General features: G+C 40.5%; 1 protein-coding gene across 3 annotated transcripts in view; it reads left to right on the forward strand.

Annotated features, from left to right (window-relative positions):
* The window catches only part of NADSYN1 (NAD synthetase 1), a 50,879-nt gene extending 25,534 nt beyond the window's left edge, over window positions 1–25,345 (forward strand). For 2 of the 3 annotated variants that reach the window (XM_061610673.1, XM_061610674.1), the window contains exons 12-21: window positions 778–826; window positions 3,014–3,116; window positions 8,094–8,262; window positions 12,159–12,294; window positions 13,074–13,180; window positions 13,838–13,969; window positions 15,662–15,731; window positions 16,847–16,975; window positions 21,121–21,297; window positions 25,054–25,345. In XM_061610673.1, coding sequence (XP_061466657.1) covers window positions 778–826; window positions 3,014–3,116; window positions 8,094–8,262; window positions 12,159–12,294; window positions 13,074–13,180; window positions 13,838–13,969; window positions 15,662–15,731; window positions 16,847–16,975; window positions 21,121–21,297; window positions 25,054–25,107 — 1,126 coding nt within the window. In that variant the 3' untranslated portion in view covers window positions 25,108–25,345. The remainder of the gene's footprint in view (window positions 1–777; window positions 827–3,013; window positions 3,117–8,093; window positions 8,263–12,158; window positions 12,295–13,073; window positions 13,181–13,837; window positions 13,970–15,661; window positions 15,732–16,846; window positions 16,976–21,120; window positions 21,298–25,053) is intronic. The other variant, XM_061610672.1, reaches the window with a different exon arrangement.
* The last annotated feature ends 610 nt before the right edge of the window (window positions 25,346–25,955 follow it).

The raw sequence follows: 25,955 nt of genomic DNA on the forward strand, positions 1-25,955 counted from the left end.
AAAGCCCTAAGTGACTTAGGCCCCAAATATCTGGAAGACTGCCTGCTTCCTTGCATACTCTGTTGGGGGTAAGATTGACAGAGGGGTTCCTCTTGGTAGTTCCACTCCCCTCAGAAGTTCAAGGAATTGTAGCCCAGGAGAGGACATTATCTGTGACAGCTCTTAGGTTGTAGAATTCCCTTCCCGCAGAGGTACATCTGGCATCTTCATTATATAGCTTCTGTCATATGCTGAAGATGCTTCTCTTTACCCTGGCTGATGCTTGAGATACACGTTTATGGGACCCAGCCTATTCCTGTGACTAGAATTTGCTTTAGACTGTTTTTAATACTGAATTTCAAATGGTTGCAACCCACCCTGGGACCTGAAGGTGAAGGGTGGATAATAAATTGAATAAATGATAATAGTGAATATAATGTGCATATAATATCAGAAGACCTGAATACAGAATGTCAAGAAAGCAGCAACCTTGACCTGCTGTTTTCTCCAGGAAGAAACAAACATTTTTCTAGTGTAAGTAAGTTAGGGTGCAATCCTATGCCACTTATCTGGGAGTGAGTCTCATTGAATTCAGTGGAGCTTATTTCTGAGTAAATATGCATCAGCTTGTGCTGTAGGTAGTGTGTGTGTTTGTGCTTGTGCAATGAAAATAGAGACCATTACATTTATAATAAAATGTAGGTTCTGGCAAGGTGTGATCCCAGGAGAACACCATGATTTTTGTGAGAATATGCTTTACTTCCATAATTATCTTGAAACATGCTGTTTTGCTTTCAGCCTCGGCCCTGCATGTTGGCTTTGGGACTACTTAAGGCGCAGTAAACAGGTAAAAAATTCCCACTCCCTCTTTCAGCTAAATCAGCCTTCCTCAGCCTAGTACCTGGTAGATGTTTTGGACCACAATTCTCATCATCACTGCCCTATGCAGACAGGGCACCAGTTTCGGTAGGGCTGATGTTGGAGACATCCTATTAGGAAATAGAGAAGCTTCTTGATCATCCAAGAGTGCAGGAGACGGAATAATGGGCTCAAGTTACAAGAAGCCAGATTTTGGCAGAAAGTCAGGAGAAACTTCCTAAGTGTTAGAGCAGTACAACAATGGAACCAATTATCTAAGGACATGGTGGGCAACACTGGAAGCGTTCAGGAGGCAGCTGGACAGCCACCTGTCAGGTATACTTTAACTTGGATTCCTGCATTGAGCAGGGAGACTCTATGGCCTTATAGGATCCTTCCAACTATACTATTCTATGATTTATGGATTTCGAGAGAATTTGAACGTATTCTTAACTTAAAAGGTGCCCATTCCTACTTCCTTTTGAAATTGGTAACAAATTGGGCATTTACGGAGTAGTTTTTGCCCTTTAAAGTTGTTTCCACTTAATTTGATGTGCTTGTTTTGTTTCTCATTCATATGCCGCAAGGCTTAATGGCATATTAAAGAGGCACCTGGGGGAACTCTGCATTGGCCTTAAGAATAAAGAAAAGACAAGAAATTGCCTTGGAAGCAGGACCCAGCTGGCCAACCATGCCTTGCTTGCCATGAATAGGGTTGGGGATTTAGCTGTGCTGATACTTGACTGTTTAAAAATTATGTTCATATACTACCTTGTGCCAAAGCAGTCAAAGTGGTTTTACTTGATAATTATTTTATTTTAAAAATGTATAAATTTCCATTTGTCCAAAAATGGATTACAAAGAAATTTAAGAGCGCAGAAATTTTAACCATCAGCAATACAATAAAATTAAGAGGAAGAGAACCATTCAACTAGCTAAAAATATCCTAATTTAAAATCCCTGAACAAGTAAAGAGGGCATTACACAGTTGAGGTGCTACCAGAGAGAAAGCCCTCCCTTTTCTATATACATGATGTACTTCTCCTGAAGTTGGAACACAGAGAAGGGCCTCCTCAGACTTAGTTCATAGGCAGCATGGTATGGGAGGAGGGATGCTTTCTAATATTCAGGGCCCAAGCTGTTTAGGGTTTAAAGGTAAGTGCCAGCACCTTGAATTGGGCTTGATAATGAATACAGAGTCAATATTGACAATATTTGTAGACAGTCTTTTCAGCCCCAGGGCTGCACTCCCTTTAAGTTGTGGGCAGGGCCAGAGGCGTAGGTGTGAGGCAACAAATATGAATCTTTCTTTTGTACAGTAGGCTGGTGTCTATGCACACTCATGCACCCCACTGTATTCTCCATCCATACAAACAAGAGGCATTATCAAAATTCAAGGATGCATTCCAGCCAGGTAAGAACACTCAAGGAGCAGAGTCGGTGAGGGGTGTGGCCATGGGAAAGAAGGTGTGGCTGGAGAGGGGTGTGTGGCCTCGGGAGAGTCCTGAGAGCCAAATAGAGAGGCTCAGGCCTAAGGTTTCCCACTCCTGCTTTAGAACTACACTGGGTCCATATTCACTCCGTTTCTGGGAACATGGCTCCAGCCAGGTAAATGAGTCAGAAACCAAATAGTGGCTTACAGTGCAATTCTAACTATGTCTACTCCGAAGTAAGTCTTATTGGGGCTTAGTAACGGATAATTGGGGTTAGAAGTGCAGCTTACAGTCTGTCACGATGCAAAAGGGAAAAGGAATGAGAGAGGAAGGTAAGTATATTTACGTACTAATTCTTTCCTACTATTACATGGTGACTATGTGTAAGGATCACTTCAGGCAGCAGTTCTGAGAAGGGAGAAGCCAAATGGGAGTTTCTCCCAGCCACGTTAAACAGAGGTGCCTTGTTTTGTGTCCTTTCCCCCGCTGCAAGATTCTTTTAGCCTACACTTTCCAAAGCATATGTGAAAAAGGATGCACCTGATTTTAATCCTGACTCAAGGTCTTAAAATCTTCTCCATGAAGGAACACTTGGGATCACAGGTGACCAGAAGTTAATAAGGCCAGGCTAGGTATAGCTTGTGTAACTGTTGGCTGAAAAATGGGGTACAGATTTAATTTTGGAAAGATACATGGCTGCCATCAATGTTATGTTTTTCTTTTTTTCCCCTGTTGCCATTAAGGGAGGATTTTTTATGCCACTTAGCGGTGGTGTGGACAGTTCTGCTGTAGCCTGCATTGTGTACTCCATGTGTCTTCAGGTTTGCTGTGCAGTACAGAATGGAAGTAAGTGCACTTGAATAGTTAAGATTACCAGAGGTTGACTGTAGAGCAGGGATGGGAAGCTGTGCCCTTCTAGGTCCTGTTAGACTCTCCACTCCCATCAGCCCTAGTCTCCATCCCTTCTGTAGATGCTGAGGACATTTTTGGAAAGAACTGGTTTTCAAACTTTCCAGGGACTCTTTCCACTTCTGACCTTTCTGCTGAGTATGTGAAGCTGCCTTATCTTGAATCAGACCATTGGTCTGACTAGGCCAGTATTGTCAACACTGACTGGCAGCAACTTTCCAGATCTCAGGCGGAGAGAGGTCTTTCTCAGAAAATGGGATCTTCTGTATGCAAAGCATGTAACTACTACTGAGCTGCAGTCATCCTCTGAGAACCTGGGCCAGAATCTGTGCATGCTACTGAGTGTTACAGGGCATATTCTAGATTGCACACTTGGCTCATTTAGGGCACTTGGTAGGCATGCTGAACTTCACAATCACTCCATGTGGACAGAGAGTGTACCTTAATATTCCACAGCTACTCTACATTACAGGGAAGTTCAGCAGTGCAAGCACACTGTCTTTCAGAGAAGTTAGTCTTCCATTCTCATTGAGATACTCCTGAGGAGCTTACAAGAGGGGTGTTCACACACTGCCTTGTACACAGGTACTTGAGTTTAGCTGCTCATGAGAAATAGTCTACATGTGGTGATTTTTAAAATCCTCATGTGTTGATTGGTCCCTGCATTCTCTCCATGTGGCTTTGACTGTGTGCAAGTTTCTCCCCAGGGACAGTCTCTGTGAGTCTCTTTTCTAGCAGCAGCTGCTAACCAGAAGACAGAGTGAGGGAAAGAGAGAGAAGTGGGTGGGTGGAACTAAGAGTGTGAATGTATCGTGTGTGTCAGATGAGTGAGAACTGTCATCTTGAGGGAAGGCAGAAGGAGCCAGGGAATCAGAAGGGTAGTGAAGGGAGGGAAGAGAGAGAGAGGGACTAGGAATCTGAATCCACAGTGCAGTCTAACCCATGTCTACTCAGAAGTAAGTCCCGCTGAGTTTAATGGGGCTGACTCCTCAGTATTTGAATGTAGAATAGCAGCCTTAAAACTTCTAAATTCAATTCCTTCCTTTAAAGACTAATTTATTAATGTTACAGTATTTATAATAAGTGTTAAATCTTTAATGTGTCATCTTGGGACCTTGTTGTTGTTTGTTTGCTACAGAGTAGCACAATTACTTTTCAGGATTATGACACACAAATTCCAAAGAAGTCTGCTTAAAACATGCACAAAACCCTCATGGATTTGGTAAGCCCAACAGGCTTATCACTTTACCACACAGGCTTTGCCAGAGTCTGTACACTGCAGTACCTCCACAAATAGTAATTTAATATAAATTACCCTAGTATACATTTCTTCCTTGGTCTTTTTTGTCTTCTAAAACCTACTGAAATCAATAGTAATGCAAATTCTGTTTATGTGCTTTGCATTTCCTTCTGAAGAGCAGGAGAGAGAAATATAGCCAGAGCTCTTCCAATAATTGATGCTGTAGATCAGCAGTGGCATGCTGAGTGGAGAGAGGGGCAGAATGGCAGTGGCTCTGGGGTGAGGTGGCAGCAAGGTTGAGGGAGCTTTGGGATGGTGGTGGCAGCAGCCTCCAGGTGCATGCCCACCTGCAGGATGGCATTGCCACCAACCCTGAACTCTCCCAAGCGTGCAGGCTCCTTGCCTCATCCCCACCCAATTCATGGTAGTAGTGCCACCACTGGAAGAACACCACTGTGGCATAGTCTTGGGTTAACCACGGTAAAGATCTTGCTTCTTTCCACATATATTCTCATTTGCTTTACAGTGCAATCTCTAAGCATGTTCATTTGTATATTGGTCCCATGGAGTACAATGGGACTTATTCCCCAGCAAATGTGTATAGGTTTGCAATCTTAGTGTAGGATTTGTTAGCAGGTCTGAACTTGAAGATATTAATAGGAGTTCCTGATGTCTTTAATGTACATTCTTAAATACTTACTAAACTACGGGAGGGCAAACCTTAGACTTGTGAGTCTGAGATGTACTTTGTGTTTTGCTAGAACCCCAAGAGCTATCAGCTGCAGCCAGATGCAATAGACATTTATTTATTATTACATTTATATCCCACCTTTCCTCCAGGGAACTCAAGGTGATGTACAGTACATGGTTTTCATCCCTGTAGCAGCTGCATCATATTGCTTTATTGTAAAGCATGTCATTTTAACACAAACCTATCTTGTAGGGTTGTGTTAATACTCTAGATGGGGTGGGCTTTAGGTTTTTGGTAGCTATCATTAATTAATAATTAATTAATTAATACTCCCAAGATCCACCAACCAGGGCTAGCTTCAGAATATATTCACGTAGAATACAGTATGTTAAAGTGGGAGGAGCAGGCTGGAAAGCACAAGCAACCTTCCCCCACACCTATATCCCTAAGCAGGAATTGGGTATACCGTGCTGGAAGAATAATTTTAGTTCAAATGCTCTTTTAAGTGGCTTGTGTGTGTGCGGTTTGTTGTTGTTGCAGCCCTTTCTTCAAAATATTTTCATACATGTAGGGCTTTAGTCATAACGATTTGAACTGTATAGGCCTTACATCTGAGTAAGCATGTACAGGGCTCAGCTGTGAATGCCTACATCAAGGGCAACAATATATTCATTAAGAATAATAGGCAGTGAGAATTATGTATCTAAAATATTTTGATTATAGGTGTTTTAGTTTTAAAACACCCAGCATGCCTTGCCTTGTTGCCAGTAAAAGGGAATTGCTTCAATGATGTCCTTGATAAGTATCATTGAAGCTATTTCCTTGCTGGCAGCAAACCTGTGTAGACTAGATATTGTACACTCATTGAATGTTACATGTGAATAACTGTACAGATGTACAGCTCAACTACTGTATATGTGTACACAGATAGTACGCATGTTAAATATAATGTGTGAACACCCCTAAGGAAATTATTTCAAAAGATGGCCTTGCACTTTGAATCTATGTTTGGATAAAGCTGGGATTCATTAAAAACGTGGAACCAGATTTCAAGACTCTGAAACAGGAATACTTTGTATTTGGTCTAACCCAACTGTAGTGTTCAGAATGATAGAAATAATAATTTTTTACCTTTTGAGTCATACAGTGTGCATAACTGTCACACTGAAATCAGCACAGCTTAGAATTGCTTAACGTTCGCTAGATCAGACTCCCCATTGTTTAAGACTCAATCTTAAACACAGTTAACTAAGGAAGTAGGTCTCTTCAAACACAGTGGGATTTATTTCCAATTAAACATGCATAGGATGGTGCTGCAAGCATGTTAGAACCAAAAGGAAACCTAACTTCTATTTTTCTGATTTTTCTCTAGTTTAATTTCATGTCATTTTTGTTGCCCTCGTTCAGATTTTGTGCAATATAAAAATCTTGAACAAATTAAATCACACATAAGATACTCTGTTCTTCTAGCAAGCAGTGGTAAAGAGTCCAAAATTTTCCAAAAAAAGGAAATGCTTACTTCAAACAACTGCCCCCAAAGTATACATTTTCATCTCTTCTTGTTGTTATGTGCCTTAAAGTCGACTACGACTTATGGCAACCCTATGAATCAGTGACCTCCAAGAGCATCTGTCATAAACCACCCTGTTTAGATCTTGTAAGTTCAGGTCTGTGGCTTCCTTTATGGAATCAATCCATCTCTTGTTTGGCCTTCCTCTTTTTCTACTCCCTTCTGTTTTTCCAAGCATTATTGTCTTTTCTAGTGAATCATGCCTTCTCATTATGTGTCCAAAGTAGGATAGCCTGAGTTTCATCATTTTAGCTTCTAGTGACAGTTCTGGTTTAATTTGTTCTAATAACCAATTATTTGTCTTTTTCACAGTCCATGGTATGCACAAAGCTCTCCTCCAACACCACATTTCAAATGAGTTGATTTTTCTCTTACCAGCTTTTTTCACTGTCCAGCTTTCACATCCATACATAGAAATCGGGAATACCATGGTCTGAATGATCCTGACTTTAGTGTTCAGTGATACATCTTTGCATTTGAAGACCTTTTCTAGTTCCCTCATAGCTGCCCTCCCCAGTCCTAGCCTTCTTCTGATTTCTTGACTATTGTCTCCATTTTGGTTAATGACTGTGCCAAGGTGTTGATAATCCTTGACAAGTTCAGTGTCCTCATTGTCAACTTTAAAGTTACATAAACCTTCTGTAGTAATTACTTTAGTCTTTTTGACATTGAGCTGTAGTCCTGCTTTTGTGCTTTCCTCTTTAACTTTCATCAGCATTCTTTTCACATCATTAGTGGTTTCTGCTAATAGTATGGTATCGTCTGCATATCTTAAATTATCTATATTTCTCCCTCCAATTTTCACACCTCCTTCTTCTTGGTCCAATCCTGCTTTCTGTATGATATGTTCTGTGTATAGATTAAATAAATAGGGTGATAAAATCCACCTCTGTCTCACACCCTTTCCGATGGGGAACCAATTGGTATCTCCATATTCTGTCCTTACAGTAGACTCTTTTCCAGAGTATAGGTTGCGCATCAGGACAATCAGATGCTGTGGCACTCCCATTTATTTTAAAGCATTCCATAGTTGTTCATGATCTACATAGTCAAAGGCTTTGCTGTAGTCTATAAAGCACAGGGTGATTTTCTTCTGAAATTCCTTGGTCCATTCCATTATCCAACGTATGTTTGCGATATGATCTCTGGTGCCTCTTCCCTTTCTAAATCCAGCTTGGACGTCTGGCATTTCTTGCTCCATATATGGTAGGAGCCTTTGTTTTCATCTCTAAATTAATGTTTTTTCCCTTAAGTTTAAAACAAGATTACAGACATCAGTAAACTATATTCAAAACACTAATCAACTCAGGATTGTATTATTTTATGAAATGATACAGCTGATATCAATTCTGACATGAAAAGAGATAATAACATTCAGTTCATTTTTCATTTTTTCTTTCTCACTGTTTTCAGATCAGTGTGTACTGGATGATGTGCGCAAAATAGTAAATGATGACGCCTACACACCAACAGACCCTCGGGAATTTTGTGGACGTGTCTTAACAACTTGTTACATGGCTAGTGAGAACTCCTCTCAGGATACAAACAGTAGAGCCAAATTTTTGGCTGAAGAGATTGGCAGGTATATAAATGGCAAGAAGTGGATAAACTACATGTTGTGATTAAAATCCCTGATCTGGGTTTAGCAGGAGCATTAGACGGTGGCATTACATTCAGATATACATCTGCGTCCATTACACATGTGGGAGGCTACTATAGTGTATCAGTCCCCTTTGTTGGATCAGGGCAATTGTGTGGTTGTAGAAAATAAATCCTGTAGTGTTGGTTTGCCTGAAACATAAATGTATATCCTACTAAGTGGTTTAATAGCTTTCACTGTGGACTATAGTGGTAAGAGTTTATTTTTAAAGCAGGATTTATCTTTTAAGTTAGATAAAATTATATCTGCCACAGGAGTCCATTTCGGGTACAATCTTGTACCACCACTGCCCTGCAGTTCTTCATTCTCCAAGAACACCTATACTTCGGTTACCTCCTTTTCAAGCACAGATGTTACTGTTCCCATGTCAGCTCTTTGGAAAAATTATTTCCTGTAGCAGTTCCCCACTCAGAAACATACCTACCCAAACATACATGACTTTGCATAAAACTCATTAGCTAGAGATCTATTTCAATCTGGATTCAGGCCTGGATTTGGCATTGAAACGGTCTTGGCCATCCTGATTGATTACGTTACCTTTATCATGAGAGGGAGAGGAGGAGTATGACCCTGTTGGTTCTTCTTTATCTCTCTCTGGCTTTTGATATGATTGACTATGACATCCTTCTGATTTGGCTGTGTGGGTTGGAGCTGGAAACACCATATTATGGTGAGCCCATTTTTATGTGCAGAAGTGATACCAGAGAACAGTATTGGAAGACTCCTGCTGGCACTTGTGCTGTGAGTTCCCACAGGGTACTGTCTTGTCCCGGATGCTCTTTAATGTCTATTTGAAGCCACTGTGAGCACTTATACGGAGATTTTGAGTATGGTAGCATCAGTATGCGGATGTTACACAACTCGTGTCTGTCCATTTCATCTGAACTGGAAGAAGTGCTAGACCAGAGTCTAGAGGTAGCAATCCTGATAAGACGGGACACTTTTGAGCAGTTACCACATCTGGGAGTTAGGTAGACAGTCTGTTATAGATGGAATTGCACTTCCTTTGGAGGACCAGGTTTGCAGTTTGAGGGTGTCCTTGGAGTTATCACTGCCCCTTGAAGCCCGGGTGGCTTCAGAGGCAAGGAGAGCCTATGGCTAACTCTGGCACATTCTCTAGCAACAGACCTTCCTGAACTGGGATATTAGCTACAGTACTTCATGCTTTAGTAACCTCTCTATTGGACTATTGCAGTGCATTCTGTATGAGGCTGCCCTCGAAGACAGTTCAGAAGCTGCAGCTGATGCAGAATTCAGTAGCCAGGCTGTTGACCTGTCCTGTGACATGGGATCATGTGACAACTATTAATAAAGATCTGCACTTGCTCCAGATTTGCTATCAGGCCCAATTTAAGGAAGTGACTTTAATATATAAAGCTTTCTACAGTTTAGCGCCTAAGTATCTGAGGGATCAGCTGCCTTATTGCACGTCAGCCTATACCTGAACATGGAATTTCCTGTCCATGGAAATAGGGTTGTCACCTATGTTAGCTGTCTGTAGGCATCAGTCTAGTTGTCATCTAGGGATTTGGAGCATGGTGTCATCAATATGCTAATGACACGCAGCTCTATCTCTCCATTCCATCTGTATCAGGAGAGGCTGTGAAAATGTCTGGAGGCAGTGATGGGCTGGATGGGGGCCAACAAGCTGAGGCTGAATCCTGATAAGACAGAAGTGCTGTGGGTAGGTGGTTCCCATGTCTGGGAATTAGAGATACGACCTGTTTGGGGGGGGCTGTATTCCCCCGATGTCTGGGAGTACCTCTGGATTCCAACTTGCCACTAGAGTCCCAAGTGGCTTCTGAAGCTAGGAGTGCTTATGCTCAGCTTAGGCCAGTTCGTCAGCTACGGCTGTTCCTGCACTAGGATAGCCTGGCCTCAGTTGTCTATGTCCTGGTGACTTGCTGTCTGGACTCCTGTAATGTGCTGTATGTGGGGTTGCTCTCAAAGATGGTCTGGAGGCTGCAGAAAGGAGAGAATGCAGCTGCCAGGATGGTAAGTGACGCAGCCTGATGGAACCATGTCTCTCCAGCCCTGAAAGCACTGCAGTGGCTGCTGGTGAGCTACCGGGCCCAATTCAAAGTGTTACTACTAATGTATAAAGCTCTAAATGGCTTGAGACCCAAGTATCTAAAAGACCATCTTTCCCAGTATCAACTGTCTCAGACCCTATAATCGGCGGGTGAGGCCTTGGTGGTGGTGCCACCACTGAGTGCTGCCTGGTTGGGGCTAATCCATGACAGGGCCTTTTCAGTGATGGCTCCCAGTTTGTGGAATGCCCTGCCCAATGAAGTGTGCTGGTCTCTACCCTTATTAACTTTCAGGAGGAATTTGAAAACATTCCTGTTTACCCATACATTTGATGGCTGAAGGGGACTGTTCTGGCAACCTGAAGATCACAGATAAAATAATGTTTTTAATGCTGTGTTTTAGAATATTTTTAGCTGTGTTTTACAATATTTTTAACTGCTTTAGACCATTTTTAATTGTAATTTTGGCTTGGAATGTTTTTAACTCTTTTAGCATGTTTTTATTTTTTCTTGTTTAATTGTTTTGTTTATGTTTGCTGCCTTGGGCTCCTTTGGGAAGAAGGTCAGGATATAAATTCAATAAATAATAATAATTTGTTTTTTGAGGCCTATGGAAATGGTTGATGTAAGATCAAAGCTGCTGCTGGATTCTTTCCAGCTTTTGTTTTTGTTTTCCTGCTTGTATTTTACATGTATTGTTGGGTTTTGTGGTCTTTGTATCCTGTGTATGTTACACATTCAAGCCATTTTTGGGTTGGTTGCTAGATTGCCTCAAACAGCTAGGCCCCATATCTGCACAGTATCATACTACTTTAAACACAATACTGCTTTAATACTGCATAATACCTCTTTAAATGTAAAGTGCAGGTGGGTCCTTAGTCAAAAGAGAGAACATGTGAGAGGATTCCGAGAATCTTTTGTAAAGGATAAAACTGGACAGGGGGCAAAAACAGAACAACTTTTGTAATGTCTAGAGAACTTGGTCATTGAACTCACTGAAGGTATCACGTGAATAAATGAATGAATCATTTATTACGGGCACAGGCCAAAAGATTAAAATCAGTATAAAAAGCCACAAAATTTAAAATACGTATAAAGCACAACTGCTGATAATTGTTACAAACCAAATAAATACAAATTAAGTAGTTCCTTAGAAGAGTGGTAGCATTTTTTTCTAATTTGCTTTGTGATGAAAAAAACTTTGCGACAACTTTTTGGTAACAGAAGGTGACGGAAGATATCACTTAAAACTGAACACCACAGAACGTATACTTTGTTTCAGTTTTCTGGTTAAACACTTGAGAAACTTTGGCTTGGTTCCTAAGCTAAATTAACTTACGGAAGTTCATGGAAGGAAAGTTTATTTCCTTCCCTTCAGCTGTCACCTGAGCATCCCCAAAAGCCTCCCTGAAAGATTGTGGAATGCGGGAAGGGTACAGGAACTGATGTAGGAGGGTAGGGATGGCAAACATTCCTTCCATGAACTTCCTTACATTATCATGGGAGATAGCCTAGTTTTAGGCAATTCTCTCCTCCCTCAGCAGCCTCCTCTGCCCATCCCATATTCTTCACCTGTCAGAGAGGCTTTTCATAAATGTCAAAAGTGGCTATAGTTGGCAAGAGGAGATAGAAAACCTTCCTTTCCTGAGCATCTTTAAGTTAACTTATATTGGGATCCAAGCCTTTATTTCTTGTGAGATACTAAAATATTTTGAAGCAAACCTATGAAATTGCTCTTCATGAGGTAGACTACTTTTGTTTAGCAATAAAATCTGTTTCTTTCCCCAGTTACCATATGAATATATACATAGATGGAGCAGTGAAAGCTATTTGGTGCATTTTCAATGCCATTACAGGAAGACTGCCCAAGTATCAAGTGCACGGAGGAAGTGCCAGGGAAAATCTGGCCCTACAGAATGTGCAGGTACTGTAATATCAAGGATTGTTTCCCTGTATCTTTCCAGAAGAGGCAATACATTTTCTCTCTTTGGCAGGGAGAGTTGCTGATTTACTGAGGGTCCCCTAGAGGCTTGCTGAGTCTTACGAGTGTGGTAGAGCTAGGTATTGAGCTCAGATTTCCTGCTCTTGAGGCCGACGCTAAATAATTTATATTTGTTGCATTTTTAGTTCTCTTCCTTTTCTAGCAACATCTGTTGCCTACCTTCTTTAGGAAGAGAACCTTACTCTCTTGCACGTCCTATAATACAGAGTATTTGCTAAGCAACACAGCCACCGGCCTTGTTCCCACTTATCTCCTTATGTCAGGCATGAAGAACCTCTGGCCTGGAGCTGAATATGGCCCTTCAGATATCTCTGTCTGGCCCTTGGGACTCTTCCCCAGGCTACTACCCCCTCCCCGTCATATCCTTCTTGAGTGTTTTTGCCTAGCTGCAATGTGTCCTTGAACTCTGATAATGCCTTTCGCTTGGATGGAGGATAGAGAGGGATGTGTGAGGGTTGGTAGACAGCAGCCTACTGTAGAAAGGTAAACTTTATATTCATTGCTCCACCCACTTTTGCCTTTGCCCATCATTGGCATGGGCCCCCAGAAGGGAAAGTGGCCCATGGGCTGAAAAAGGTTCCCCATCCCTGCTTTATATCACATTGCTGTTAATACCCACCCGCTGATACTGACTGACATGCTATGACCTGCCTCTTGAGAATTCCTTCTTTTAAGTCCTGGTTTCTAAATTTGACTTCTAGGCCAGGATAAGAATGGTATTCACCTACCTGTTTGCACAGCTGTGCCTATGGAGTCGTGGAATGCCTGGTGGACTGTTAGTGCTTGGAACAGCTAACGTGGATGAAAGGTGTGCACATGTTAAAACTATGCTGTATTCCTTATTGTCCATGTCCATGATCCTAGAATTTCTTTAGGTGAGGAATGAGGAACCTGTGGCCCTCCAGATGTTGCTAGACTGTCACTGAAGAGGGCATGACTAGAGCTCTGAAGAGGAGCACTGCTTGCTGCAAGTCTCTCTTGTTGCAAATCCCACTTGTAAATGCAGTATCTTTTAGCCTCAGTGTTCCTCAGTTGTGAAATATGAGTTTTAATTGGTTGTCTTTGATCTGGTGGCAACTTCTAGAATTTTGACTCAAAATCCCTGATATATAGTAACTGAGATATAGATATGTACTTGTATATGCAGGTCATCCCAGTGTTTGGCTCATGGAGTATACTAAATAGTTTCATCCGTCGATCCTCCATTTTGCATCTGTCTGCCCTGCCCCAGGTACTATTTTGCATTTGACTCCAGTTAGTGACCCTTGGGATTCTAACACAACCAACGAAAGAGATCCCACAAGGTTGGATTCTGCCCACCCCGTTCTAATTTGTAGACTTTATCTCCGAAACATTAAAATGTTTATGCTATTATAATTACATGACATGTGAGAACCTGGAACTTTTCTCTCTTTCCCTTTCTGGATTAAATGCAAAATAAAAATATTTATGCTCTGTCCATCAGCCTTTGTGGATACTTAACAAAGTACGACTCTTCCAGTGCTGATATCAACCCCATAGGTGGAATTAGCAAGACAGACTTGAAAAGTTTTATCCAATATTGCATTGATACTTTTCACCTAATGACACTCAGAAGGTAAGAGTTAAAGTGATGAAGCTTGGGCTTTGCACATATTTTGCTGTAAAATGGGCTAGAATACCTTTCCTGTGATGGTTTCATGTTAGTATTATGGAATTCTGACCCTAATTAGGATTTCTGACCAAATTTCAGTTCAGTTCTGAATGCCAATAAGAAACAGTATTATTGTATCTGACACAGTTTCCTTGGGCAACAGGAAACTGTCCTTTTTCCGAAGCCAACTGTTTTCATCTTGACATTGGTTGACAATTTATGCTAGGGGCTTTGCACACCAACACTACATGCACGCACACACTTGCACACAGTGGACTTCCAAGCTTGTGTGCACGCACAGACACACACACCAGGGACTTCAAAAGACATACACAAGGACTCTCAAACCCGCAGGCAACTCCCAAAATGCCCTCCCCCCACAGTCAACTCCCAGAACATTCCTGACCCACCCAAAGGCAACTCTAAGATTGTCCCCCCCACCTTCAAGCAACTCCAGAAATGTCCCCCCTACCCTAAGGCAACTCACCCTCCCTGCCTGCCTGCTCGCTCATCCCTCTGATGCTTGCTCACTCACCTGCCTGTCATACTTGCTTTGCTCGCTCCGTCAACACACTCCAGGCACCCACAGTCCCCACCCCAACCCACTTTGCTTGAATGTTGTGCCTGCATCCACCTTGCATCCAGTCAGCCATTTTTGTACATTGGTGCTCTGCCGATGCACCGCATCCCCAGTGTAACGCTGTGTGACACCATGACTGTAACTTCTTACCTTTTTATTATATATATCTATTATATTATTATATAGTAAGAAAAATCTTCCAGAGGAATGTGTCCTTGCAGTTGAGTAGAAGCAACATCATAAATGCAGAAAAGAGTGGGAACTGCAGCCAAATAGAAAGGAATGTGCCTTTCCGAATTTGTTACAAACTTATTTCTTGCTGAAGGTCAAGCTTGTTAATTTTGTGTGAATGTGCATCTCTATGAATGTAATTGTTTTTGGTGTTCAGTGTAATGGTGGGTAGTCTGAGACCTTGAGGAAGGGGAATTATGACACATGTATACTCAATAATACCTGGACAGGGCTGAATGTGGATTAATGCTGCCTAGATACATCATGGAGAATAAGGCTATCAAAGGCTACTAGCCATGATGGCTGTGCTCTGCCATAGTCAGATGCAGTATGCTTCTGAAAACCAGTTGCTGGTAGCCACAGGAGTGCTCTTGCACTCACGTCCTGCTTGTGGACTTCCTATGGGCATCGGGTTGGTCACTGTGAGAACAGGATGCTGGACTAGATGGGCCATTGGTCTGATTCAGTAGGCTCTGCTTGTATTCTTATATTTTAATGGGTTAATTATGGTACAGATAAAATCTAAGCAAATAATACTTTATGTGGGCCACAAAAAATAAATCATTCTTATTCATTGGATCGTTATGTGGGTGATACTTTTTCTATAAATATCACATTATTCTATATGGCTTTTGGCCAAGTATATTAATAATCTTGCAGCATAAGCCTCATACATACTTTGCAGTTGTATTCTTTCTTTAATAATTGTTCTGCAGAAAGTGGAACATATTGAGCCCTTGATAGAAATAAGCTCTCCCTCTTCCCTCTACCCCTTCCAAGAAGAGCTCATTTTTAAAGCAAACCAATAAACTAATCTGAGAGAGTGGATTTTCTTTCTTTTTTAGTGTTGTGTCTGCACCCCCAACAGCAGAGCTGGAGCCCTTGAAGAAAGGGCATGTCACTCAAGCAGATGAGGTAAAGGGCAGTGACTACAAAATCCCCTTGCAAGTCTGATGTGTAAATTCTATTTAAAAAACAAATTTGTGCCCCAGATTACCCTAAATTCCATGTCAAGAAATTTTGTGTTGATTTTGTGACTTTTGCATTGATTTTCTCATGCTGCGTACGTCATACCTTTCCCCACAGTTATTTCTCCTGTAAACCAATAAGACTTCTCATATGCCAGGACAGGAAGCTTCTGCATAACCCAGCAGAGAAGACTTTTGCATGTGGCTGGTGTGGCCTGTAATGTTGTGGAAGCCTTTGGGAACTTCACAACCCAGATTCAAGGAAGTTCACCAGCAGAACTACAGCCCACCTTTTAGACAGCAGAGTGTATTCCCCCCACCAATAAATTCTTGAAATATGTACTAATGATAATTATTTTAAATCAGGATTAATTTAAACCAAATTCTTTTGATTTGATGGAGAAGGACCTCACAGCAAAACTGAGGCCACTGTTTTTTCTTTCTTTTGAGTGTAGGGAAAGAGGAGAATTTCATTTGGTCTGCATTTTTAAGCAAATGCAGGAACTAATTTTATATATAGCTTAAACTTGTTAAGTTTCAACTGCTGTGGCAACTGTTTTTAGAGGTAGTTTGTATCTCAATTGTAGAGCACATGTTCTGGATTTGGAAGGTTTGAGGTTCATCCCTGACATGTCCAATTAAGAATCTAAGGCCCAGCCATACTCGTATTCTACTCCTGACATGGTAAGGGCAGATTACATCCTTTTAGACAGTGGGGGAATCACTTTTTTAAAAATGTTCTGCTACATTAAAAAAAACACCCTGCAGGTAGAAACTAGCACAGCAGGTTGGAATGGAAACTTTTTTCTGATGTTATAGTTTTTTTTTAAATGTGCAGGATTTCTTTTAACCTATCCACGAAGGAGTATTCAAATTGCTCCTTATTCTGCTGCGTATGTAGAGAAGCTTCTGTCTGAGTCCATAGACATCTTTAAAGCAGATAATGATTGGGCTAAATGTACCCTGCTTCTGAATTCATGATTTTTAATCTTAGTCCATTTGTTCTTCTGCTTTTTGTCTTTTTTCTTTGTGTATGCACACTTCATGCATGTGTAATTTCAGATAGACATGGGGATGACCTATGATGAGCTCTCTGTATATGGCAAACTAAGAAAAATAGCCAAGGCTGGACCTTATACTATGTTTTGCAAGCTAATCACAATCTGGAAAGAGATTTGTGCTCCAAGAGAGGTAATTATTATTATTATTATTATTTATTTAATTTGTATCCCGCCCTTCCTCCCAGCAGGAGCCCAGGGCGGCAAACAAGGCACTAAAAACACTTTAAAACATCATGAAAACAAATCTTAAAATACATTAAGACAAAACAGCATTAAAAACATTTAATGAAAATAAGTATTGCCAGGCGATTCCCTCTCCTCTCCACACACATGTTGGGATCCTGTGGAGATGAGTGAGATGATATTTTGGGATCAGAGTGCTATGAAGGGCATAGAATTCAAAGGCTGGAGCAAGTAAACTGGCAGGGGGAGGAGAAACTTAATGGGAGAAGGACCTCGCAGCAAAACCAAGGTCACTGTTTTTTCTTTCTTTCGAGTGTAGGGAAAGATTAGAATTTCATGTGGTTTGCATTTTTAAGCGAATACAGGACCTAATTCACATCTTCCAGACTAATAGACTGATCAAAATCTTTTTATTAATATAATTTTTTATTCAGATTTCTAAAACAAAACAAAAGAAAAAGAAAAAGAACAAATTAATAACTAATACAATAAAAATATTGACTTCCGATTTGTCTTAAATCAGCTGTAGGTCTATAGTATATAACAAACCTGTCCCTTAATATATTACAAAATCACTTTCCTCCAGTGGTTATCTTGGTTAATCATTAAATCTCATTAACATCATATCATTTTATTCTTTCCACAAAAAGTCAAAGAGAGGTTTCCAGTCCTTGAGAAATATTTCTATCGATTTTTCTCCAAATAGACATGTCAATTAATCCATCTATTCAAGTCTAATAAATCCAGTAGTTTCAACAGCTATTCTTCCATTATCAGTGTTAGTTCCATCTTCCATCGTCCATCCTTGCACACATAATTCTGCTGTCATAGTCATATAGTAAAAGTCTGATAGGAATTTCCTTCATCACAAATATTTCCTTGCCATCAATTCTGAATGTGTTACTGAAATATTGTTGTAAAATCATATCTCTGTTCTTCTTTTTTACGGGGTGCACTAGCACATCTCTTGAGGGTTTTTCCATTGTCACATATCTGGAATTAATTCTATAAACTTTCTCTATCTCAGGTTCCATCAGATCATTCCAGTCCAGAATTTTTTTTGAAACATTGATAAATTTATCTCTGATATCTTCACCAATTCCTTCAGAGACATCGCTGAATTCCAAGCAATAATCTTTGTCACTAGGATCCATCACAGCTATAAAGTCCAAATCTTTTTGCAATTCCACATTTGATATATCTATTCCAATCTCCAGGACTTGCACCTTCCCTTTAATTTTTCTTTCATTTCCTGTTGCTTGTCCAGTTATACCTTCTTTTCTCATAGAATCCTTTATTTCTTTCAGCTCCTGTTTCATTTTGCCAAATTCAATTTTCATCTCTTGTCTGCCCTGTCTCAATTGTTGTTTCGTTACCTTAATCTCATCCATTATTTTCTGAAACATGTTTAGAGAGAGAACCCCTTCCTGTACATCCAGGGTCTCTGCCGCTTTCTTGATTGTCATTCTTAAGACCAAAAAAACCCCCCTTCAATTTCCAATATAGCCACTATTCTCAAGCAAAGAGCAATTTATTTCTTTTTCCAGCAACAAAGGAGTTAATATTCCAAGCCTGTTGACATCATCTTCTAGACAGACTGCCTTATCTCCTATATTACCAAGAGTGCAAAACAAACTTAGTTCCCAGCATCAAAATAGTTAGTGGCATAAAGAATAAGCAGATTCGTCAAAATAAAGTAGACCAGAAAAAATAGTCCCAAACAAATAGTACTCAAATGTTCATATTAATCAGATTTCCTCTTAGATTAGATGCCCCTCATCCGTTTATATCTTTATAATGCTCAATTCCATGCCAGCTTTTTGCAATAAAAACCAAGATAAGCTATTTCGATCTTCCTCTTCCTTAATTCCGTGTATAAAAGAGAAAGGTATAACTCACCCAGGGATTCTTTGTTGCTGATTCTATAACAAATCTCTTTTACTGTAACAATGATAAGAGTGATAGTAGATAGTAGTAGACAGAAGGATGCTTGCCTGTTAAAATCCGTTTTTCTTTAAAGAAAAAAAAAAGTCTCGCTTAGTCAGTTTGAGCTTGCTTGAATTCCCTGACTCCGTCAGACGCTGCTGGCTACACCTTCGTTCATAGGCGATCCTAATGAATTCCAGTCCCCAACAAACACAACGAAGTTTCTGTGGGTGATCTCTTCGTTTCTCCCTTGCCTGGGAGAAAGTTTTTACCAGTCAAAAAATTCTTCTGACTGGTTTTAAAACTGAAAAAGCTTCCTCTGAGATGGGAGCTCGTCTCAGAGGCGTCACAGGCAGAGCAATCCTCCTGGGAAGTGCCAAAATCTGAAGGATAATTATTATTGGACGTCTCCAAATTTTGTGATACAGTTCAAAGCTCAAACATACCATAATGCATAAAAATACATATTTTATGAATTTTTGTATGATCTTTTTTAAATTGGCAGATTAATATGGAAATAGAACAGCACACATTTATGAATAAACATGTGAAATTGACATAGACCAGAAATAGACGATGTCCATCCCTATTTAAGTGTCACATATTTAGAAGGAAGGAGATCCACAAGTTATCGGAGGAGAACAACAAATATATCAATGAATTAGCCCAAGTTTGGTGCATTATGAGAAGCTGGGAGCAAGTTGGTGATTCTTTTTTTTTTCCCTGCCAGAGAGAACCTGGCCGCCATTTTGGCCTGAGTCCATTTCTGATGCACACATCCTTGGCAAGTCCTTCCACACAGATCCTGCTGAGGCCTAAGAATTGTTTTAGATTGTTGTATTTTGACCAACAAGTTGAAATATCAGTTCAGCCCCAATACAGGCAATGCTTAATTCAAACATCTTGCCAAACAATCATCACTGAGGAAGCTTAACTGTGATTTGACATTGTCTAATTGGCACACCATAATTACAGCCATTGCTCAATCTCCAGACTACAGTACTCTGAAGAAGGGAATGAATTTATGAAGCTGAGAGGAGAGAAAATAAGAGCAGGCAAGCAGCTTTAAACTGTGGTTTGCCTGCTGTATGTTTGGAAGCTGAAATCATACTTTGGATTTTAAACTGTGGTAATGCAAACTATTGTTTGTCATAATATCTGAATTGAGCTGTTAAAGGACCTGAGATAAACTGCTTTCAGTCTGAGTTCCAAATCTGTATGACAGAATTAATACACATTTTCCATGTGATGCATCCAGACTGTCTGGGGAAGCATTTACATAGCAGTTGTAGTGCGTGACTCAGAAAAACTACAAATAAATGTGCAATTCTGATATTTTTCTGACATTGCACAGAACTATAGTTAAATTGATACGTCATGGTTTGCAATATCCTGAATACCAGAATTGGAAGTCATGGTTTGAAGAAGATTTGCAAACCAAGATTGATCCTAGCTGTCAATGACATCTGAACTGACAAACCGTGGTTATGGTCACTGCTCTGCCTCCAGAGGCCCCTGCCCCATATAAACAAGGATAATGAGTGGATAAAAATAAAAGCAGAAGCATGGGTCTAAGCCATTGTTTCCCTGTATACTTGGAATCTCAAACAATGGTTAATGCTAACCATGGTTTGATAATAGATGTCTGAATTGTGCGGCAGTTGCAGTGGCAAGTTCCTCAGTTGAAAATGTCCACTTCTGCCTGTGGTTCTACCAGGAATATCCTGGGCCACACTTTGTTCTTACACCCAGTTGTCCCTGAGGCATTTTTGTGCTATCACCTGCTACCCTTCCTTCATCCTGCCATGCTGTATGACAACCAGTTCGATCTGACCCCATTCTTGATGCTGCTGGCTGCGTTTGTCAATAAAATTGGGCACTGTTGAAGTCAATAAGATTTCAGTAACTGAACTGTATGCACGATTGCTGTTTTACAATGTCTGAACTTTGCTTAATGAGAGACTAATTTTGTGTAATATGTTCTGATATTTATTTGGATATGTATTCTCATTCTGTAGCTAAATTTAGTGTAGTAGATATAAACTTACCCTGGAATATAGGGCTGAATTTTGCATCTTTTTAGAGCCCTTTTCTCATCTAGAATTCTGATTAAGGTTTGAGCACCTTCAGGTTGGTTTCTCTGAAATACTGTGTGTTGTACACTAGGTGGCGTCAAAGGTTAAGCATTTCTTCCAAATGTATTCTGTCAATCGACACAAAATGACTACTCTCACCCCTTCCTATCACGCTGCAAACTATAGTCCTGATGACAACCGATTTGATCTAAGACCCTTTCTTTATAATACTGCCTGGTCCTGGCAGTTCAGGTGTATAGATGAACAGGTAAGTGTAAGCCTGTTCTTTGTTGTTTATTGCCATAGCAGTTGTGGTGATGTGTGAATAAACTCAATATATGTATAAAGGAAGTGTGGTTAGTAATGTACATCTCCAGTGGGAAGAAAACATTAATTGATTGATTGATATCCTGCCCTTCCTCCCAGCAGGATCCCAGGGCGGCAAACAAAAACACAAAAAACACTTTAAAACCTCATAAAAACAGACCTTAAAATACATTAAAACAAAACCACTTAAAAAAATTTTTTTAAAGCTTTGAAGATGATGATTATGACATGATTATAAAGCAAAGAAATAAACTGTAGAAATAGATGTCAGAATTTTGAAGTATGTACATGTTATGGAGACCCTTGTAAGCATGCAAAGTTCATTTAATGTCTGAACTGTTATTTGTTGCATTTATATCCACCCTTCTACTTGAGGTAGGTTAGGCTGACAGAGAGTGCCCAAGGTTGCCATCAAACATTATAGCAAGCAAGGATAGGAATCTAGGTTTCCATGCACCATACTTTACTCCGGGGGTGGGAAATCTGTGGCCCTCCAGATGGTGAACTCCAGTTCCCATCAGCCCCAGCCACCAAGGCCAGTGGTCAGGGATAATGGGAGTTGTAGTCCAGCAACACCTGGAGGGCCACAGATTCCACACTGTTGCTTAAGTCTATGTTAGAAGTGGAATTTGTTTAAAGCCATCTAGCTTCCAGAGCAAAGGTTTCTCATTCCTTGCATTTCTGCATAGATGTCAACACTACATCCTTTAAGGGGGCACAAGCCTATTTCCTAGCCCAGGTTTTTTGTGTGGGGTGATAAGGCGATGAAGCTTCTGAGCCATTGTCCATCCCTTCCCAGCAAGGGCAGCATGGATAGCTGTATGAAGCCTTCATTTCTGGGTGTGCTTAGCGCCAGTGAGAGAACACCCATGTCCTCCAAAGCTCATGTTGCCTCCTGAATTTACCTGTAGTGAATGCTGTGAGCATTCATAGTCATGCTGTGTTTGTTTTTTATAATACCATTTTTCACACCTGGACAAACACGACTATATTATCCCTGCCAAGGCATCCATTTTTTTTAAAAAAAGTATTACATTTTGGGAGGCTTGAACAGACTTTCATGCCCGAAGGAAGGTTCATTTGGTTCATAGTTGAAGTCCTGTTTTGCAGTAGCCTTCAGCCCTGAGGTCAGTGGCGTTTTAAGACCTGAATGTTTCTGTCCCAAGACTGGGAACTAGAAGGTATGGAAAAGATCAAGCAGGCATCAAAATTATGACTTGCTTGTGGTCTTCAGTCACAGCCATAACATTTTTTTAATATATTTTCTTTTGCTGGACAGAGGAATGTAAATACCTCCACATTTTCTGTGCCAAAGATTTTTGTACCTTGGTTGCCTTTAATTATTTATTTATTTATTTAGTTAATTACATTTCTAGACCGCCCTATAGCAGAAAGCTCTCAGGGCGGTGTACAACAAATAAAATCACAATTAAAATATGAGCAAGTGTGGAAAAATATATATATATATAGTACAATTATAAAACATTAATAAAATTGCCATTGAGATTTAAATTAAGATCATATTAAGTTTAAAATGTTAAATTAAAATATTTAAAAATTTACAAAATTTAAAAAGCCTGGGCGAAAAGGTAAGTTTTTACCTGGCGCCGAAAAGATAACAGAGAAGGCGCCAGGCGTATCTCGTCTGGGAGGGCATTCCATAGTTCGGGGGCCACCACCGAGAAGGCCCTAGATCTAGTTGTTGATCTCCGGGCCTCTTTATGGGTTGGAACCCGGAGAAGGGCCTTCGACGTCGAGCGTAGTGAACGGGTAGGTACATAGCGAGAGAGGCGCTCCATCAGGTATTGCGGTCCGATGCCGTTTAATATATTTATGCATGTAATAAGATGCTAATTCCCACCTCCCTGAAATGCCAGACATGCTGTAATAGTATCTGACTTCTTGGAAACTCAAGATAAAAGATGCCATGTGGTCCCTGCCTTTTTTAAAAAAAAGTTTTGTATTTTTTCCCACTTGTTAGACCTGACCCAGTCTCAGTAAAGTCAAAAGGAAAAAAAATCTTTCTAGCTTCAGTGGGAGTTCATTTGGATGTTATTGTGGGGTCATATTTTAAAAAACCCTCTGCGTCTGTAATAATTTATGGTCATGATTAATTGGGGCTTAAGTATCTAATTAACCAGTATATTAGTGTAGTCATTAACCTTTGCCAGATGCTTTGGCAATATTGCCAGGCCTTGCAGCCTTTTGTGGAGCTTGCACTGCACAAGCTGTTGGGCTGGCAGTCTGATTTCTTTGCTTCAGCAATTTGAATGACAGGAGACATGGCATTCCTAATATCTGTGTGTTCAGGAGGCTAGAAATTGCATCTCATATTTATCATGCACAAGCCCAGACTTGCTCTCCCCGCCCTTGTCTCACTCAACTAATTTCTGTGGCTGAAGCTAAAAACAATATTCCCTGTATTGCAGAGCCCTGCAGCTCTTGTTGTTCCCCTGTTAACCCCCAGGCCAATTCACTGCCTTGAGTAACTTTTGAGGTCACCCTAACCACAACTAGCAGCATCCCAGTTTATTATTTATTAGATTTATATCCTGCCCTTTCTCCCAGTAGGGAGAAGTGTGGGTGAGGCACAAATTTGCACACCAAAGCACTTCTCGGTCTTACTAATAGTCATTGGGATGCTGTGTAAGGGCTGCTCTGCTCTCTTCCCATCAGAGCCATGGAAGAACTTCAGAGGATATCACTGCTAGAGATGGCTTGGTACAGCAGTACGAATGACAGCTGCTGCTGCGCTGAACCCTAGTCAATTCCCTGCCATAAGAGTATGAGCACCAGTTATGTCCTTGTGCTGGTGTTACACTCCTATTTTTCAGTCCTGTAAACTGTTGAAAGGAAGCACCCTAGTAGTGTGGAAACAGTGCCCCACTGGAAGCATCCTCATAGTGAGGGGGTTGGTATTGTTGCCATTATGGGAGTTATGGATGAGAAAGGTGTTTCTTTTTTGTGTTCCTTTTTAGGTATAGACAGAGAAGAGATTGGGCCACATGAGTTAAGCTATTTTAACACAAGAGAACTTCCCCCAGTCTGCCATACCAAATAGTAGCCTGGGGTGCTTCCTTGCGTACAGATCTGTTGGCTTGAATAGGCATCAGCCTGCTGCTTCAAGTGACAGGCTCAAGGCCTTCTTCGCCAGCAGTTCTGCTCATAAGGCACTCCAGTCTGCCATTTGAAATAGTAGACTGGGGCTATTTACTCACAAAGTCATTCCTGTGCTTCTGTTTAAGTAGATCAGTTTGTCCCCCTGGTGCTTAAAAAGCTGGTTGTGACATTTTACCTGCAAGTAGATCTGCTTGTTGGGAAATATTCCAGGTTCCCTGCTTTAAACTGGAGGTTGGGGTATGTTTGTCTTCCAAGTAAGATGTGGCAAGCTTACAGGAGATGATGTCCCTTGCAATGTCTCTCCTGCTGCTCCCCCATGCAGACATAACCTCTTTCGGAAGGTGTGATTTGGAGTAGAAAAGTGATGGGCTGGAAGGGCTAAGACCCCTACCTGCTGATTCTCTGTTCCAGAGTTTTTCCTCTCACACCCAGTTTTGCTTAGAAGAAAAGGCCACAATGACTGGGGAGTTGATACAATTACTTGTGCATAACTTATCATTTGGCTCTTAATCTGTGTTTTGTCCTGACTTCGTCTTGGTGAAAAATTAAAAGGCTGCTCAAACTTCTGATTTTACAGGTTTCTAAACTAGAATCTAAGGAAGTGAACTCTAAGCTTGAAAATGCAGCTTGACTCTTCTCTCTCTTGCCGATATTATGAAGAGCAGAAGAATTCTGGAGGTTGTCAGAATAATAACAATCATAATGATAATAATGTTGCATTTTTTGTAACACCAACAACAGTAAACTATTCAAACTAAACGCCCTTACCTTTTGTAATTTTTTTGTTCATTTTTCAATTCAAATGTTATAAAAAATGTAACAAGGCAAATAAGAAAATCATTATGGAGTAGGAAAATGTTTTGTTTGAATAGTAAAATAAAGTAAAAAGAAAACAACCTTTTTGTATTGCCTTTATTTAGCAAAAAGATAAGTAAGGATTACTTCTATCCTTACTGAGGTCAATATCTTACTCCCATGCCGAGTAACTAACTTTACCAACTGAGCCAATGCATCCTTACTCAGAAGTAAGGCCCACTGAGTTCAACAGAGGTTACTTTCAAATACAGGCACCACTATAGAGTCATGAATCTAAGAAGTGCCTTTGCGGATCAGACCAAAGATCCATCCAGTCCAGTCTCATTGCTTCCGACAGTGGTCAGTTGTATGCTTCTGAAAAGCCCACAAGGAGGGCATGAAGGCAATAACCCTCCCCCAGGTTTATCTCCTGCCAGATGGTATTCAGAGAAGTATACGGCTCCTGCCTCTGGAGATTCTGGGTTTCAGTCAACTAAGTCCTACTCAGAGTAAACCCATTGAAATGAATGAACCTAAGTTAATCATGATCATTAACTTCAATGAGTCTTCTTTGAGTAGGGCAAGTGTTGAATACTAATAATTATTAATATTAATAATTTTAATATTAATAATTTTATTTGCTACATTTGTAATCTTGCTTTTCCTCCAATGAGCCCAAGGAAC

This window comes from Rhineura floridana, chromosome 2 (assembly GCF_030035675.1).
Source record: "Rhineura floridana isolate rRhiFlo1 chromosome 2, rRhiFlo1.hap2, whole genome shotgun sequence".
In the NCBI taxonomy this organism is placed as follows: domain Eukaryota; kingdom Metazoa; phylum Chordata; class Lepidosauria; order Squamata; family Rhineuridae; genus Rhineura; species Rhineura floridana.